Consider the following 17,193-nt stretch of genomic DNA (forward strand, 5'->3'; position numbering starts at 1 on the left):
TTAGACCATCTCCAAGATCACACGCACATCCTCCTCAGCCCTAGTGAGATGTTTATGGTTCCTGTGAAGTTGAACTATTTACCCCCTGAGATGCTTGAGCCTTTTGTCCAAATGGTCTTGCTCTGAGCAAACCCACACATGGCAAACCCACTGCGAGTGTCACAAGCTGTTTCTCAAGTCCTGCACTTGTGTTCCTGACGCCTAGGCATTTGGAAAATGTGAGCTGCAACAAATATTTTCCTTAGTTTACAGTTTCAACATGATCCTGAAGTTATTGTGGATTAAAATGTTGTTGAACCTAGGGCTGCACGATTATTCGCTATTCCCATTCAAATCGTGATCTTAATCGATGTGGCTATCACAAAGACTACGATTATGTTTTATGCGCAGCTTGTTTGTGAAGCACGGCTCTGTAATCAGTGGGATATGCTTCTCCATGTGAAAGCACTGCGCGTAGGGCTGGGCAACATATCGGTTCATAAAGAATATGTTTTTTTTGTTATGATATGAATTTTGATATACTGCTTTACCGGTGTATGTCGCTTAAACAACGTGCGAAACTCCGCACAGCGTGATACTGTTCCAGTGGGGTCCCTTTTCACTGTTGCACTGTGACCGGCCATTCACACAGGATGCGTTTTTCTATGCCGCGGCATTATTTTATCATAATTTATCTATATAAACATGCGCTTAACGGAGGCATTTGGATGTTTGCATGTGTCTTGCGCATGAGCGGTCCCATTAAATATTTCTTTCCCGTGTTTTCCCTAACTGCGCATTTGATTAGCTTAAAACGTGCATTTAAAAAAAGCTACGGCCGTCAAACATCATCCTTATTAATATACTTTATTATCAACATGAAAATACCTGAGGAGGCTTTAAAAAACAGTGATGGAAAGATGCCAGATGCAGATAGGAAGACAGCATTTCCTGGTTATATGTGTGGTACTTCTTCTATGAAGCATTTGAGTGTCTGTGCGAGAGTGCCCTCTGGCTTTCGGAAGTGGCTGTAATATACAGTATTTAACTGACAAACTGCATAAAACATCGCAGCCAACCCCCAAATCGTGTGCAGCCTTAGTTGAACCTATAGGTTGGATTAATCTATATTTATATCAGTTAGTTGTAAGCTTGATTCAACATTTATTTTGCAGTGCAAAAACATGTGAGTTGGGATAGTTCACCCAAAATAGAAACTAATATCATTTTCTTCCAAACCTGTATGACTTCCTTTCTAATGCAGACAACAAAAGCAAATATTTTTAAGAATATTGTTAACAACACAACATTGGCCCCCTTTGACTTAAATTGTATAAAAATAAATCCACTGAAACATTTCTCACAATAATTTATTTTGTGTTACACAGAAGAAAGAGTCATATTTTGAAAGACAAGAAGGTGAATAAATAATGACAAAACTTATATTTTTGGGTGAACAATCCCTTAAGTCATTATCTGAAGAATAATTTCTGTAGATTTCAGAGTGTCTACTTTCTAAGATTGAAAATTGGTATTTAAGAAAGCTGGCTACACTGTGTATTTTTACTGAACAGACTGTGGTAGTTCTAGGAAAAAACAGAACGATGGGCAGAATAGAAGACTAAAATAGACTCTTTTGTAGAAGCCTGAGTGAATGTTACTCTAATGGCCACTTAGAAGGCCCTGACAAATTCCCACAATTTAGACCTTGTGCTTTAACCTTTAGTTCACACAGTAACCATGAGTCGCTTTATATATTTATTCATTCTTCATTATTATTTATAAAATATCATTTCCATTTTATTGGGTGTGACAGTGAAAATTGGAACAAGGGCCTATTGTGTGCATTGAGTGCAGCAGTAGTTCTGTTACGCTGTTGGATTACCTCTCAGTCAGTCATGTCAAATTTGTTTTCTTTATATGTTGCACTACACAGTACACAGCCTGAGAGAATCAAAGATATGAGAAGACCAATATGAAACCACATGAAAAACTCACTGAGCCCTTTTATGTTCTTGCTACTGACTCGCGTAAAAAGACATGTTTTTTATCTCATGTCATGAAACGGGCAAGAAACCTGCAGCGTTCCCTAGATCCCATCCCACAGAGGTCACACCCGGGTCTGGAGTCTCGACAGGGACTGTCAGTATGTAAACAACATAAATTCTGCATGTCGGAACGTTTAACTCCGAAATTGGCATACATGTTTGTCTCCAGCCCTGTACCTTATCATTAAGGACTGCAAGATACGGGTCTGTTGCACTGCAGTCAAGTTCAGCTCACTGCTTAACTCAACCCTGTTATTAAAGATCACGCAGAAAACACAGGCTATGTTGGGTGTCTGTCTACTCCCATGCAGACAAAGTGCAAACACAGACACATGCACTTCTAATATCAACAGTCCACCTTAGTTCTATGCTGTACTTTAACATCATTTGCATTTTGTAGACGTCACACTTGTTTTTAGAAAGCTACCAGGAAACAAAGTTGTGTCGACTAGTGTAAGTGAGATTGTTTAGTCCCTAAGCTGTTGGTGTGGTTTCTCACAAGGCGCTAGATGTGGTATTTTCAGGGCTGTGGCATTTAGTATGTTAAAGATATCCAATATTTGGTTTGACATGCTCCTAGTTGAGATACGGGATCCATAAACACACCTGCATATTGTGATTTGCTCTCATGGTTTTGTCTGATTTTAGAGATTTACTTGCCTTGCAAATGTTTCATAACATTGAAAAGTGAATTGAAGGTTTTCACAGGTCTGTCAAGGAATTTGTTGTTTATGAAGAATGAGTAGGAGTGTGGACCAGGATTTATGAATTTAGATAAAATGCAACCATCTACAATTCCCCTTACTGAATGAATAAAGTGCTAGACTATCTTGACTCTCTTTCTACCAATTTCTAACATTTACCAGATAATTTATTCCAAAGCGAAATACAAATGAGGGAGCATTTAACATGTGGCCTATAATGTATAAATATATTTACTTAACCATGACTACCCAAGTTTTTCTCAGCTTTTGTTTACTAATTGTAAAAATGCTTCTCACACTTCATTTTACCTCTGTTTGCTTAAAAGAACAGTTCATCCAAGACTGAAATTCCTCAAGTTGTTCCAAATCTGTAGATGTTATATCTGAGAAAGATTTTTGAAAGACTGCGTGGAGCAATGTATTTGATAATCAAAGAGCACATTGTTACCAAAGTAACACCAAGTGTTCTAGAAGAGTTGCTATTGGTTACTGACTTCCGGAACACTTCTATTTTGGGTGGTTTCTTCTAGAATGTTACCTTCTCTGATCATCTCCCAGCAGGCTGGAACACGCGGTCCCTGTCACCTATTCAGTCTGCTTGTTTTTACTGCAGATAGAGGCGCAGGCAAGCTAAAGCGTACATACCCATTTCCCATCATGCTCAGCCATTCCTCTCATTCCATGGTTTGTTTGAGCACGACCACTTCCGCAGTGAACGCACGGACATACACGTCTGCAGACATTCTTAAATATGGCTTTGTCATGTTAATTGGTACGTTTTAGTCTTAAATGCACCCTCGCATGTGCGCTCAGATTCACGCAGTAACCTTTTTCGGGAGGATTGCATTTGTGAATTGGCTCAAATGAGTTTATGGTCACGTGGTGTCGTTCTGCCAGGTGCTTTATAAAGGGACTAATTTAGTAAAGATTTGAGTCTTGTTTCTTTTCAAACTTGAATGACTTTTATTGTCTGCAGAACACATAAGATATTTTGAAGAATGTTGGTGTGCAAACAACATTGGCCCCCATTGACTTCCATTGTGTGGAGACATTTCTTGATATATCATATTTATGTGTTTCACAATAAATGGAGGGTGTTATTTTGGGGTGAACTCTACATTTAAATGAGTATTAAATAAGTCAAACTTTCCATTTAAGGGCTGTTTTGATCAGTTTAAATGTTAAATTCCAATAAAACGTTGCTTTTTCTTATTGATGATTTAGGCCAAGGCTTGCTATAATTGGTGGCTCTGATTCTCATGTGATTTGCTGATGTACGTCATGCTAATGTACATTTACATGCACTTTCTAGGGAAAAACTGACACACAAAAGCGTGTTTTCCAATGGAGTATGTGGTAAGCTTTCCCAAACACACCTGCACATAAATGTCCTAAGGCATGGAGGCTGGTCATGCATTACCAAAGACCTGAGCTTACTGGTTTACTGTACATTTCCTGCAAGTTACAGGCGTTCGCAAAAGCCGGTACATTAACCCTGCATTTTATCACAGTGTACCTCAGCGGAGACGCAACCGAAAGGAATTAAACTCTTTATAACGGGTATGGATTTATTATTTTGTAACATTTGGCTTAAATTACATCAATTTGTTGGGTGTGACTTAATGATCTAGTTGTATTATTAAAGGGACTTATCTTATTCCAACCATGCATCAACATGCTGTTAGAAGGTAGTTAGTAATACATTATGTTCACCCATTGTTATTATTGTAGTAATACATGTTATACTTTAATTATGTTCACCTCGTTTTTCTACTTTTAGTAAAATGAACAGGGTCAGAAGAGAAGATCTAACGTTAGTGTTGCAGCACTTCTGTCTATGAATGATTTTACTGCGTGCACGCGCACAGGTCTTTTTACACAACATTACGTTTCTGCAGGGAGTTGAGAATGTAGGTCATTAGATTTACCATAAAGCCTGGCTCTGCATCTCTCTGAGATGTTAATTCACTTTCTGTCCGTCTTTTTTGAGACGCTTGAACACCTTCACATTGTATTTAATGAGAATCATCAGCCTCTATGCCTCAGGTTACACTCCCGACACACACCAGGTGATGGGATGGGTTTAAGGATCTGGACTTTATGGTTCCATATTTTCTGTTTTCCAGTTCTCTTTCTGAGGTGTGGAATTATCTTTCATTCATCTGAATTGAAATTGTTTAAAATGGATGGTCATGGTTGAGGAATTGTATTATATTATGGAGTGTCTTTGTATACTGGTATGGGGGTTGTTGTCTTTACCTTTCTTGGTGTGGTTTCTTCTGGGTTACATGAAGATGGATCTTTTCATGTCATTGAAATTGCGCATTATTTCTCTTTACCTTAAAATGCACAGCTTTGCATGTTTTATATGAAATTTAACAGTCAACGAAGTATCTATGTAACTGTTTGTGTTTGTGCAAATGCATTTCTTTTTGATCATTGTATTTTTTGTGTCTTTGTGTATGTTTTTATGTCCTGTTTTGCACTCTTTCGCTCTTTCTCTCCCCCTTCTTCCCCATCCCCCTTCCCCTGTCTGCTCTGAGTATGTGTCTGTGTGTTCACCAGACATGCTCATGCCCTGGAGCTAGGGACCATGTTTAGGCTAAAAAAATATTCCCTCCCTGCAGACATTACTGACTGACATTTTAGCACAGGGAACTGACAAAGAAGCTTCACAAAAGCTGAATCAATGCACCTTTGCGGCTCTTAAAGCACCCTTAGTAAGAAAGAGAGCTGTCACCCATTGCATTCTGGGATTTGTAGTTGTATCACCGACACTTGTTCTATGTAACCCCGAATTCAGGTCACCCGGTTGAATGATTCACAATCGTACCCTTTAGGTATTTTGACACGTCAATTAGCCGTTTTTTTTGCAGGAAGGCTCTTAAGGCATAAGCTCTTATGCAGTGCGCAAAAAATCCAGTTTGGATAACCTTGGGTGTGCACCCGTGACCTGCTTCACGTTGGCCCGCGGTGGTTTATTGACGTTGTTGAGTGCAGTCTTAAGGTGTCACCAGAGACCAGGAAAGTGAGAATTATATGAAGATTAGTAGATCTCAGGAAGATGACCCCCCCAAACATTCCTGCTCTTGAGTTACCATGGGAGGAGCGTTGAGTGCAAACTCCACCCCCCATCTCTTAGTCCCTCATCATAATTGTGTCCATAATAGGGAGAGAGAAAGAAAGAGAGAGATGCCCGATCGGGTTCTGCATGCATACACACTCATAAATGCATAAATGACTGACACTGCAAGGAGAGAGAGGAAGGGTGGGAGGGGGCCGGAGCGCGGGGAGAGATGGAATCAACACTAGCATCAGGGAGAAAGAGAGCGAGAGAGAGAGAGAGAGAGAGAGCGATCAACCAGACAGGGAGGAGAGGAGAATAGAGGACAGTCGGCTGCATCGCTCCTCACACACAGACGGAGTTGGAGAGAGGATGAGAGACTGTGGGGGAAGGAGAGGACAATAGAAGACCATTCATCTCAGCGTTACACAGAAGTGAATGAGACTGATGCTAAACAAGAGTGCAAGAGGCAGGAGCGTGACTTTGTTGTTTTAAAGAGAAGAAATTGAATGATGTTTTTATTTCAGGGAGGGGACTGAACGAAAGAGAGCGCGAGTGAGGAAGAGGAGGGGAAGGATTGTCTGGCACGCTTAAAATACTAACGTGACTTTAATTCGAACACAGAGGACATTTTTGCCTAAAATGTGGATGTCGTTTTTGCCTTCAAGGACTTGAATGAATTGCTATTCTTTTTTTGCAACAAAACAACAGATGAGAACTACACAGTGAGGGGAAAAGACATTAAAAACTCTTTAAACTCTTTTATACATTTTGCTTTTACTATTTTGGATGCGAACATGAACTGAGATGTTTTTTAATGAAGATAGGGACTTCTGTTTTTAAAATGCAAATTTAGAGTGTAGAATATTTTTTTTTAAGTTATTTAAATGTTATGCAGACAAAATCAGGTTTTTTATGCAAGACTTTTAGAAGTCTTTATTTGTAGTGTCATACCGGTGCTTTCATAGATATCCCAATCAGGAAGACTTTTGATGCCTGCTAGTTTCGCTTGCTTTAGCCGGAAGTGTGGGCAAGAGCGTGTGTGCATGCGTGTATATTTGTGTGTGTGTGCACTTCTGAGCAATATTTGATTTCCTTGTTGGACTGATGCCACTAGTGCGCTGTGTGTACGTGTGTGTTCCAGTCTGTGTGTGTGTCTGAGTAAGAATGTCAACACGCATTACTTAAGTGTTGGTGATAATAGCAACTAAACTTTCCCATCCCGTGTCAGTGTTTGCTGCAGATGCTGTGTGATTCAGGCTGTTTTTGTTGCAGTGATCTGAAACGCAGCTTTCCTGGAGTCTGATTGGACGGAGAGGAGGCGACAGATTTTGTGTTGGCGAAACTTGTCGGCTTTTGTTTGGGTTCTGTCATGACTTCGTCTCGCACGATTTTTCCTCAGTCTGTTACCATGGCAACAGCTTTGTGGTCATGTTAAGTTCCAGTGCTTTGTTTCGTAACTTCAGCGCTAGTGCGCTGTCCCAGGTTACAGTTTAAACTCAATGTTAGATAAGAGCTGTGCCTTCAGATCAGGTCATCTAGGTGCTCTCTCTTAATCCTTTATTCTTTCTGTGTATTTCTAAATCAGAATTACACAACAGTTGCCATAGTCAACTTTGGCTGCAATCCTCCAATCCTTAAACCTTCAGTGCATTGATAGCCCTACAGATCCTACTTTTTTCTACTGTCGGAAGTGTTGAATCATTGATTTATTGTGTTGCTTTGTACTGTTTTGTTGGTGGTGTAGTTAAACTCAGGTCTTAATTTTTGGTATTTATTGTCAAACGCATTGTGGAGCTCAACTGCACTGAAAAAACAATATCATATCAACAAGTTATCATTTGGACTTTGAGACTAACAGTTTCACATTAATCACACAGACAGAGGTTGGACCTGTTGGCCGAATTGGTACCATTGTTCACAATAATCTCTCAATTGTGGCAACTGGTTACTGTTTGCTTAACTTTAGTTGCACTTAAGACAAATCGTGACCCTGACCTCCCTTCAGGTTACAATGCAGCCAATGTTGCTTTGACTGCATAACTCATTGACTCTGATCATGTTTACTGGATTGTGATCATATCAAAATTGGGATGCTGCCATATTTCAAATGGACAGGTGCTACACCCAAGCTTGGTTACCATAGTCTGATTTACTGTTCTTGAAGCATTGTTCTCAATACTGTTACAGGAATTGAAATAGTTACTCTGCACTGGTTCTCCTTAACACTGTGCCGCTTTTGTGCCAGGTTCTGTCTACATCAATAACAAGATCTTGACATGATGCACGACTCTGTATCACAGCCACAATCTGGCCACTTTTGTTCGATCACACAATAATGACTGTGCCATAGAAATCAATTGTACAGTTTACAGACATATGAAGTTCCAGAGGCCTGTAAAGTACATGCTTGTTGTTCTTTGTAAACTATAAGGGTCTTTGCTCACCTGGCCTGTTAGAAGCTGTATAGATGCAGTTGAGTTGTCGTACATCTCAGACCATGGGGATTGTGCCGTACTGCAGCTGAGATAACAGTCCAGCCAGCTCGTCTTTGATTGCCAGTCACAACTGTTTGCATGGACTTAAAGGTCTCACGTATGCTCCCTTAGCCTACATCTGAAGCAAACACGTCTTCTTTTTGGTGCTCAAGGTTTTTTGGAGCTCACACACTGGTGCTATTGGAAAAATTTGACGGCGAGTTATCACCAAATAAGCCTGAAGTGGTTTTGTGGGCTCTTATGTAAAATATATGCAGTGAAAACCATTGTAAATGGAACAAAACGAAAGTTGACTAGGCTTGGCTGGAGATTGGGAGACTGTTATGTTCTCTAAAGAGATCTTGAACCGATAATCATTTGAGAGTTTCAAAGTTACCCCGAGCATATATCAGTTTGATAGCTCGGAACTGTTCGAGGGTCTAAGGCTGTTGCGCCTCTATCAGAGGTTATGAAGTGGTTTACATTGGGGACACGCATTGGTGCGGTTCATTTGGGCGGATGACTTTGCTAAATGATGTTTGGAGGTTAGGTTTTCACTCAGGAAACAGATCTATAAAGAGCCGCTCCATCAGAGACCGTTTGTCTGATTTCGAGGTGTCGTTTAGGGTAATGAGCGTGTGATTGATTTTCCGGTTAGTGTCTAATGAGAACATATATCAAAAAATCTCTGGAGAAGGTACTTCAGATTTGGCCAATCGGGTTTTATTATTGTCACCCTGACAGGAGCTTGTTGCTTCGGGAACATCACATTTTGATCGTCACACTTTAACTTTTTCACTGGTCACACCAAACTGAAACTTATGAGTGAGTCTTTAAATGGTGCTCAAAATCATATTATCTTCAATACAGCCATATTTAACCGATCTTGTTTCTACAACTTTAAAACTTAGCTGTTTCTGAGTCTACTTGGTCTTTTTCTAAACCATATTTCTACAAACTGTTCGTTATCAGGGTTGTTTATGGGTCCTTTGTATACACTTTTAAATTCTTTCTATCTGAGTTTTATTGCATCAGTGACTTATTGTCCGAAAGACTAAGTTAAAGATTATAAAAGGCTCAGGTGTTACGTTTTTTTTTAGAAAAGATAGGAGTAACGGGACAGCCTGGAGAACGGGAAAGAAGTCGTGGGTGGGGGAGAGGGGGAGCGAGAGATCATCTGGAAGAAGAGGGCAAGTGTGCTGGAGAGGGAGAGAGAGCAGGAGAGGCAGAAGGTGGAGGAGGAGGAGAGGAACGCTGTGGAGTACACCGTGTGGAGGCTGAGGGAGGGATTTCAGGAAAGGAGAGAGAAAGAGGAGGATAGTCTCAAGGGGAGGAGTGCAGAGGGTGGGAAAGAAGCGCAGCCCGAGGTTATCTGGAAAAAAAGAGAAGAGGAGGAGGAGAAAGACAGGGATAGAGGTCGCCTTTGTGACAGAGGTCCCAGAATCATCTGGAGGAGGAGGGAAAGAGAGTGACCGCTGTGGATGTGTCAGCACTAATGCTTCTCAGATGTGTGACGGGAAATGAGGTGACAGATTTGGAGAGAATAAGATTAGTCCAGACTATAGCCTACGTGTGAACTACATAGTGTACAACATCTGTTACATGGTGTATAAAATTGAGTGTTACATTTTAAGCCTAGCCTATAAAAACGACCACATTAATATATTTACGTACTTTATGGTGCTTACATTGCAAAGCCATTAAAATAACCATTATCGACATACAGTTTCAAGTACCTATACATAACGTTTTAATTTCGCTTAATGTTTTTTAATGTGAGCGGCTCAATAAATCATTTAGAAGAACTTTAGGTTTATAGTCAATATAGCAACACATTTTATTCAAATCATAATTTTACAGATCAAGGGCCCACTATTGAAGACACATTATTACTTTTAACACTTGGACTAAATTAAGTCTATAAAGCAGTGATGGGGATAAAGACGATCACTTGTGTGTGTAAAGAGTCATGATCTAAACCTTGACTTTATCATTAAGTGATCTGCGTTCACTGGATCAGTACTTTAGAATTTTCCGTCCATCTATTCCCGCTCACTTCCTCTCTCTCTTTCACTTGCTATTGATCGATCTGTCTGTCTGACGGAAGCCTCCTCTCTCGGAGTCTCAGCTGCATCTAATAGGCTTTTTATGGGACTCTGTCAGACAAGAGCTACTAGAGTGGAGTCCGGTACATGCACAGACACACACGTACACGGAGGCATTTAAAACAACAGTACTGTCTTTCACACAGGCGGATCACATCTGGTGCACAAATTAGAAATGTACCAATGTCATGACAATCATCCTTGAGTCAAATTTTTCGTGCTTTGAGAATCGAACCTAAGACGCTCTATGCAGACCTTAGATCTGATGCAAACTTTTCTACGCCTTGCATATGACAACAGTGATTCTGATGTCTCTGTGATCTAGGCTGGTGCTCCTCGGAATAGCTTTTTTCCACCATCTGGTTTATCGTCCCACTTTTTGGACTAAGCTGTCTGCCCACTGTCATCTCTCCGGTGTGATGATGAAGCGATCAATGGATGGAGAAAAACAGAGGACTGTAAAAGAAAAGACAAGACAAGTTATTGATTGTAATAAAGAGAGACGTAGGGAGACATAAAAAGAATATAAAGAGCTTCACTGGACACTGAGACGGTGAACAATCATCATGGAACTCATCCCCAAAACCAAATACACGCCGTTCAGGAGTGACTCCTTTAGCTCGACGGACGAGACTGCGTCCAATCCTTCCCTTCCTTCTTCCGCTCCTCTCACTCCTCTCACCCCTCCCGGCATCCCTCCTTCTTTCTCTTCCTCCTCACTCACCCCCATCCTCCCCCCTACCTCTCCACGGCAGGCTGAGAACAGCCCCACCACCCTCTGCTCCTTCTTTCCCAGGATGGGAGCCCTACGGCTGGGAGTGTCTTCCACTCTCCTCCCAGGCCTGAAGGCCTCCAGCAGGCCGACAGGTGCGGCGGGCGGTCAGGGAGGTTCGGGGGAATCTCCGGAAGACGCCGGCACCCCGGCCGCCAGTTCTTCTCCTCTCCTTTCTCTAACAGCCCCGTCTCCTCCTCCTCGTCCTCCACAGGATATGAACCGGCTGGGCGGGGCCTCGCGTAGGGCCCGAGTGGAAGGCGGCCAGCTAGGCGGGGACGAGTGGACGCGGCACGGTTCCTTCGTCAACAAACCCATGCGAGGTTGGCTGCACTCGGACGGTGTGGTCAGCACGACCGGGGTCTCTTACACTGTCAGGGTAAGGCATGTTCCTACTCCACCCTCAAACTATTTGATGTTCTCAGGTTGTCTCTCTTAATTCTGCAAATGCATTGCAAGCTACAGTTATAAAAAAAACTAATTTAATTAGGAGTCATTGACAATATGCCCTAAAATGTATATGCTGTCATCATTTGCTCACCCTCATGTTGTTTAAATCTATATACAGTAAATAGATATTTTGTGAGGTATTTCAAAAAATGTGGGAAACCGCACCACTGACTACCCTAGTACTTTTTCCTGCTATATTAGTCAATAGTAGTTGGTTACAAACATATAATTCATATAAAACATATAATATAATATTCTTACATATAACTTTTTTTGAAATTTATGCAGCCTTGGACCAACTTGAGGGTGAGCAAATGATGACAGTATTTTCATTTTTGGGTGAACTTTTCCTTTAAAAACCATTATTGTTGTTGGGTTAATCCCACATATGCATAAACTGTTTTTGCTGTAAGATTATTTTGTTATATAATGTAACAAAAGTGTTTAAAAAACATTTCAATATTATGATAATATAGATATTGTGAACTCTCTTAGAAAAGCTGCATGTTGTAATGTAAATTAATTAATAAAAATATAATTGTGCCGTTTTAGCTTGTCTTTTAGTTAAGCGCCTGCTGGGGAATTTTCATAAATCCTTTTTAAACACCGTCACCCAGTAACAAATTGTTAAACTGTGGAAAACATGCGTTTAAAAAATGTTCAAACCTTTTTCATGCCCTGAGAGGAATCAAAACAGTAGGACAAAAATCTTGACAGAGGTTTTCTTTATTCTTGCATGAAAGGGTTAAGGTAATAAGTAAGCATGAACCATTGTAGGTCAATTTTCATCCACTTTGCATTTGGTTTTGGTGTTTATAGTTTATAATCAAAACTTTCTCACTTTCACACCACTTACCAAAAAGGCAAACTCTGCTTAAGTATTACTTTATGCACATAACGGCTGCTCAAAACAGTTAAATGGGTCATGTCTTTCATCTCAATTGTTATCATGTTGGTTAACATTTGTGGGCACCATGTTGTTTATCGGTTGTCTTTGAAAAAATGTCTCTTTTCCTCAGCATGATGGAAGCGAGTTCTTTTTAATGTGTCGCATCTTCAGATTCCCCTCAAACTCTACAGGCAACAATTGCTTTGAGAACTTATTATTTTTGATTAGTGCTTCATAATTAGAGCATCATTTTTCATAAAACACACGCGCACACATTTAACCACACAACAGTTAACCGCTCTTAGCTGGTGATGTCAAAGATCTGTGCTCGTAATGCTGACACAGGAAGTGCTATAACTGTTTTTTTGTTTGTCCTTGCTGCAGTATATGGGCTGCGTAGAAGTGCAGCAGTCTATGAGAGCACTGGACTTCAGCACCAGAACTCAGGTTACCAGGTAACGAAAACTTAAACATATTCCCAGCTATCTAAATGATGACACACTTTAGACATCTATTGTTTTTAATGATTACAGACTAGCCCTAACCCATATTTTTGTTTTGCAATTGCCCCCATTATAAAATTGAAAAGGTTCAAATAGAATATTATATATTACTAAACCGCAGGTTCCATGGAAATGTTTGAAGGCTGGTTATGCAACACACACAAGGGCATTGTGTGAAAGTGACCTTGCAAATGTACAGTACTGTGCGTTAAAAGATATACACCGTACAATACAGTACAAAACACATTAATTCTCATGTGCACATGCTCTTGTTCACTCAGAGATGCACTTGCACATACAGTACATCTTTCTCCCCCAGGAGTGATTCTCTCGTACATTGTTCTCACATCCTAATGCACATGGGCATGGACATACACTCACACGCGCGGGCCGGATAAAAGCACCCCTGATGAAATATTAATGTCACTCTCTCAAAGGAGGAGGAGAATGAAGAGAATGAAACAGAGAAATGCAACAATATCAACCACATGGTGCCATTTCTCATTGCTTCCTATTTGCATACTTTCAATAAAACCGCCTCAGAAAATAATAAAGAGACCTTTAATCAGCATTTATGCATGTATTGTGGTTATTCCAGCACAATGACTGTTGAATTTCAACAGAAACCAACCACAGAAATTGCATTCTTTCAGTCTTTCACATCATGTAAAGATGCATGAAAGTTGTGGAAAAAACACATAATTATTTCATCGTATATTAATTTATAAACCGATCCTAAAGTACATGTACTGTATATTATAAACATCGGTATTGTATTGTTTAAACATGAGTATAAACTATTGCAAACTTTGCTCTTTTTTGTTATTTTGACACGTTTTAATGATCACCAAAAACTCAATAGTTTCATTTTTGGCGAAATGTCGTCACTAGTTTACAGAATGATAAAAAGCGGTAAAAAAGGTGGATGTTGTTGTCTCATATTTTTTTCTGTGGCTGAATGTTTGTGACTAAGTGTGTTATATTCAGAGTGTTTATTATTTTTAACGGCAATATTTAAAGATCCAGTGTGTCCTTTCTATTGAGGATCTATTGACACAAATGCAATATAATATACAGAACTATGTCTTAAGAGCTGTATAAAGAAGTTACTTAATGTTATGTTTCTATTACCTTAGAAATTAGTTATTTCTATCTACATACACCGCAGGTCCCCTAATGTAGATTAAAATCAGAGGCATGTGCTAGAGAGTAACGTTGCCATAGTTAGTTGTGTTTTTTTCAAAAGTGCATCCGTCAAGCGCAAGATGAGAGACAGATTATCAGGGGGTACGTCCTGTCTCTGCTAATAAGTAAAAGATGAACTGGACATTTTGCACAAGAGTATGGCAGTCTTGCTGTAATCTCTTCTGTCTGTACTTGTTGGCTACTGAGAAATGATTGCACGTTTCCATACTTGTTACAAAAAGTCCAGGAAAAAAAAACATTTTTCTTGGAAAGTGGAAACCCTATGTAGACTGCTCCGAAATAGTTTGTGGTTGCGTATATAAAACAGAATGAGGAAGAGAGAAGGCTTTATAATGGCATCAGCCCTGCTGTGTAACCTCAAAGTCTTATAATAGAATCCCCTGGAACCCTTGTGGTTTCCTCATTTTTGTGTGTGTTAGCGTGTTTGTCCGCAAATGTCTGTATGTGTGTATTTGCTGTGCTGTTTGTTAAGGGATGTTAGACATTTTTGCTTCTCACTTCTGACACCAACAGCTGCTCAGTAAACCATTTCATACATAATCCTATATACTTCTAGGAGTGTGAAAAGTTTTTAGGAAAGAATCATGTGGGGGGGGTGTTCACATTCATGTGTGATTTGCAGGAAATTACATTACGAAAGTGTTTAAAGGGTAGCGTATGACACGGCTAAAGCGAACATTGTTGTTTTGTTTTAGATGTAATGCAATGTGTATACACGAGTTAATGTTCAAAAATGCTGTATTTTCCACATACCGTGCATGTTTGTATCTCCTCTTTGCCCCGCCTCTCTGAAACACGCAGATTTTTTACAAAGCTCATCGCTCTGAAAAGCGAGATGTGCTATGATTGGCCAGTTAATGAGTGTGTAGTGATTGGTCGAACACTGCAAGCGTGTGACGGAAATGTAATGCTTCTTACCATATTTGGAAAATCAGATTCCAAAGCAATTGTACCGAAAGGTATGTCCACATTACTTGCGTATACATTTGGGCGGTCTTAGTCAAATCATACCACGAACTGATGTAGATTTGTGGGTGTGTGGTTACATGAGGCGTTTCAGGCAGGTTGGTGAGCATTCACTTTTAGATAGAATGCATCTTTTGTTCCGACACATTAATTTTTGCAATTTTACATGTGTAATACATGCATTGGCAACTCATAACACACCAAAGACACAGAAAAACACATATTCACACCATATGACCTTTTTAATGTAATAGTCCCTCGACAATATGAAATCACAGAGCGAATCGTCTGTCAATTTGGATTGTTTTCCTATCTGACACGCTGCATGTGTGACTGTTTGTGTTGTGTTTCAGGGAGGCAATATCAGTTGTGTGTGAGGCAGTGCCAGGAGCCAAAGGAGCTCAACGCAGAAGAAAGGTATTTTACGCTTTATCTTATCTCACTTTAGTTTGTTACAAACGTTGCGTCCTTCTGGTACACTCTGACACACAAATGCACATAGTGGTCATACTATGGTGTTTGGTTTATTTCAGGTTTCAGAGGCTGTGTGAGACTGGAAAGATAGATTTTGTGATCGAGACGGTCATAGCTCACAAGCTGTGTTTCAAAACCCAATAGTATTTTTAGACATTATAGACTGACTAGACTGTTCCTAAAAGGACACCTACTAAATTATGTTCCTTCCTAAATTAAGTTATTTCACGTACATTATTTTACATTGAATGCAATCCCAGAATGCGCTGCAACAGCTCAGTGATTAAAGAAATAGTTCACCTTCAAAATGAAAGTTCTGTCATTATTTACACGCCTTTTTGTCATTTCAAACCTGCACAACTTCCTTTCTTCTGCAAAACACAAAAGAAGATATTTTGAAAAATGTTGGAAACCAAAAACCGTTGGTCCCCATTGACCTGCATTGGAGTCAATGGGGGCCAATGGTTTTCAAAATATCTTTTGTGTTTTGCAGAAGAATGAAAATCACACTGGTTTAAAATGACAACAGGGTAAGTATGACAGAATTTTCACTTTGAAGGTGAACTATTCCTTTAAACAAGTTCAAGGTGTCAATCAAAAGAAGATCATTGTGTGTGTGTTTTATATTAATATAAAACATTAAACACTGAAAAGTAGCTGTAATCATAGTTCAAAATAATGATACATTTAATACACTGGAAATGTACTACCTATATTTATCTTAGACGTTTACAAACAAAAAAAATCGTTTTGGCTGTCTATTTACACGGAAACGTGTCTTAGGTGACTGAAAAAACAAACATTTGAAATCGGGTCTCAAAGTGCAACATTTTAAAAACGGCGACTATGTATTAACGTTTCCCCAGCAAAATGTAGATTTGCTGCACCATTACGACCAGCGGAGACGCTCGTCCTGTTTCTTTACTCATCAATATCGCCATCCACTGGCCTGGCGTGCATACTACAGTGTTTTTATCCGTTTTCCTGGATCCGTGTAAATGCAGACCGTTTTGAAAACGCTGTCATCTGTATGTGAAACTTTTTAAAAACGCAAGGGAAAATGTTTTCAGTTTTTCATCGTGTAAACGTGGCCCTAGTGCATTGTATTAGTTTATTTTAGAGTTCTCCAGCACAATGCCTTTAAAAATGGCTATTTGTACGATACATATAGATGCAAAAGTGTTCCAAAGCAGTTCAGCATCTGTGAGTCAGCCTACCATACTTAGTCGTGGACATAAACTATTTAAAACATCCTCATTAAAAATGTCTTCTCATAAAATATTAAGGCATGATATATTTCTTTTTTTATTTTTAATTCAGCCTCTCTTTAACACTTTGTGGTAAAACTGACGTAGTCTCTGTTTCTCTCTCTCCAGCCAAGCTCTCGATGCCTCTCCTCCATTTTAGGGAAGAGTAATCTCCAATTTGCTGGGATGATAATCAACCTGACTGTGTCAACCAGCAGCTTAAACCTACTGGCAGTTGACTGCAAACAGGTGAGATGTCAGACATGCAAACAAAACGCAGCGCTTTCTTTTCTCTGTGAAAATCTTTAC

The 17,193-nt window shown here is 39.8% G+C and overlaps 1 protein-coding gene across 3 annotated transcripts in view; it reads left to right on the top strand.

Annotated features, from left to right (window-relative positions):
• shc1 (SHC (Src homology 2 domain containing) transforming protein 1) overlaps positions 1 to 17,193 on the top strand; it is a 28,022-nt gene that overhangs the window by 3,552 nt on the left and 7,277 nt on the right. Inside the window, exons 2-6 of one of the 3 annotated variants that reach the window (XM_056761659.1) lie at positions 4,044 to 4,087; positions 11,364 to 11,528; positions 12,873 to 12,943; positions 15,517 to 15,580; positions 17,014 to 17,133. In XM_056761659.1, coding sequence (XP_056617637.1) covers positions 4,076 to 4,087; positions 11,364 to 11,528; positions 12,873 to 12,943; positions 15,517 to 15,580; positions 17,014 to 17,133 — 432 coding nt within the window. In that variant the 5' untranslated portion in view covers positions 4,044 to 4,075. Of the gene's footprint in view, positions 1 to 4,043; positions 4,088 to 6,016; positions 11,529 to 12,872; positions 12,944 to 15,516; positions 15,581 to 17,013; positions 17,134 to 17,193 lie in introns of those variants that run through there. The other 2 variants (XM_056761660.1, XM_056761658.1) reach the window with 2 other exon arrangements.

Source organism: Triplophysa dalaica, chromosome 12, assembly GCF_015846415.1.
Source record: "Triplophysa dalaica isolate WHDGS20190420 chromosome 12, ASM1584641v1, whole genome shotgun sequence".
In the NCBI taxonomy this organism is placed as follows: Eukaryota; Metazoa; Chordata; class Actinopteri; order Cypriniformes; family Nemacheilidae; genus Triplophysa; species Triplophysa dalaica.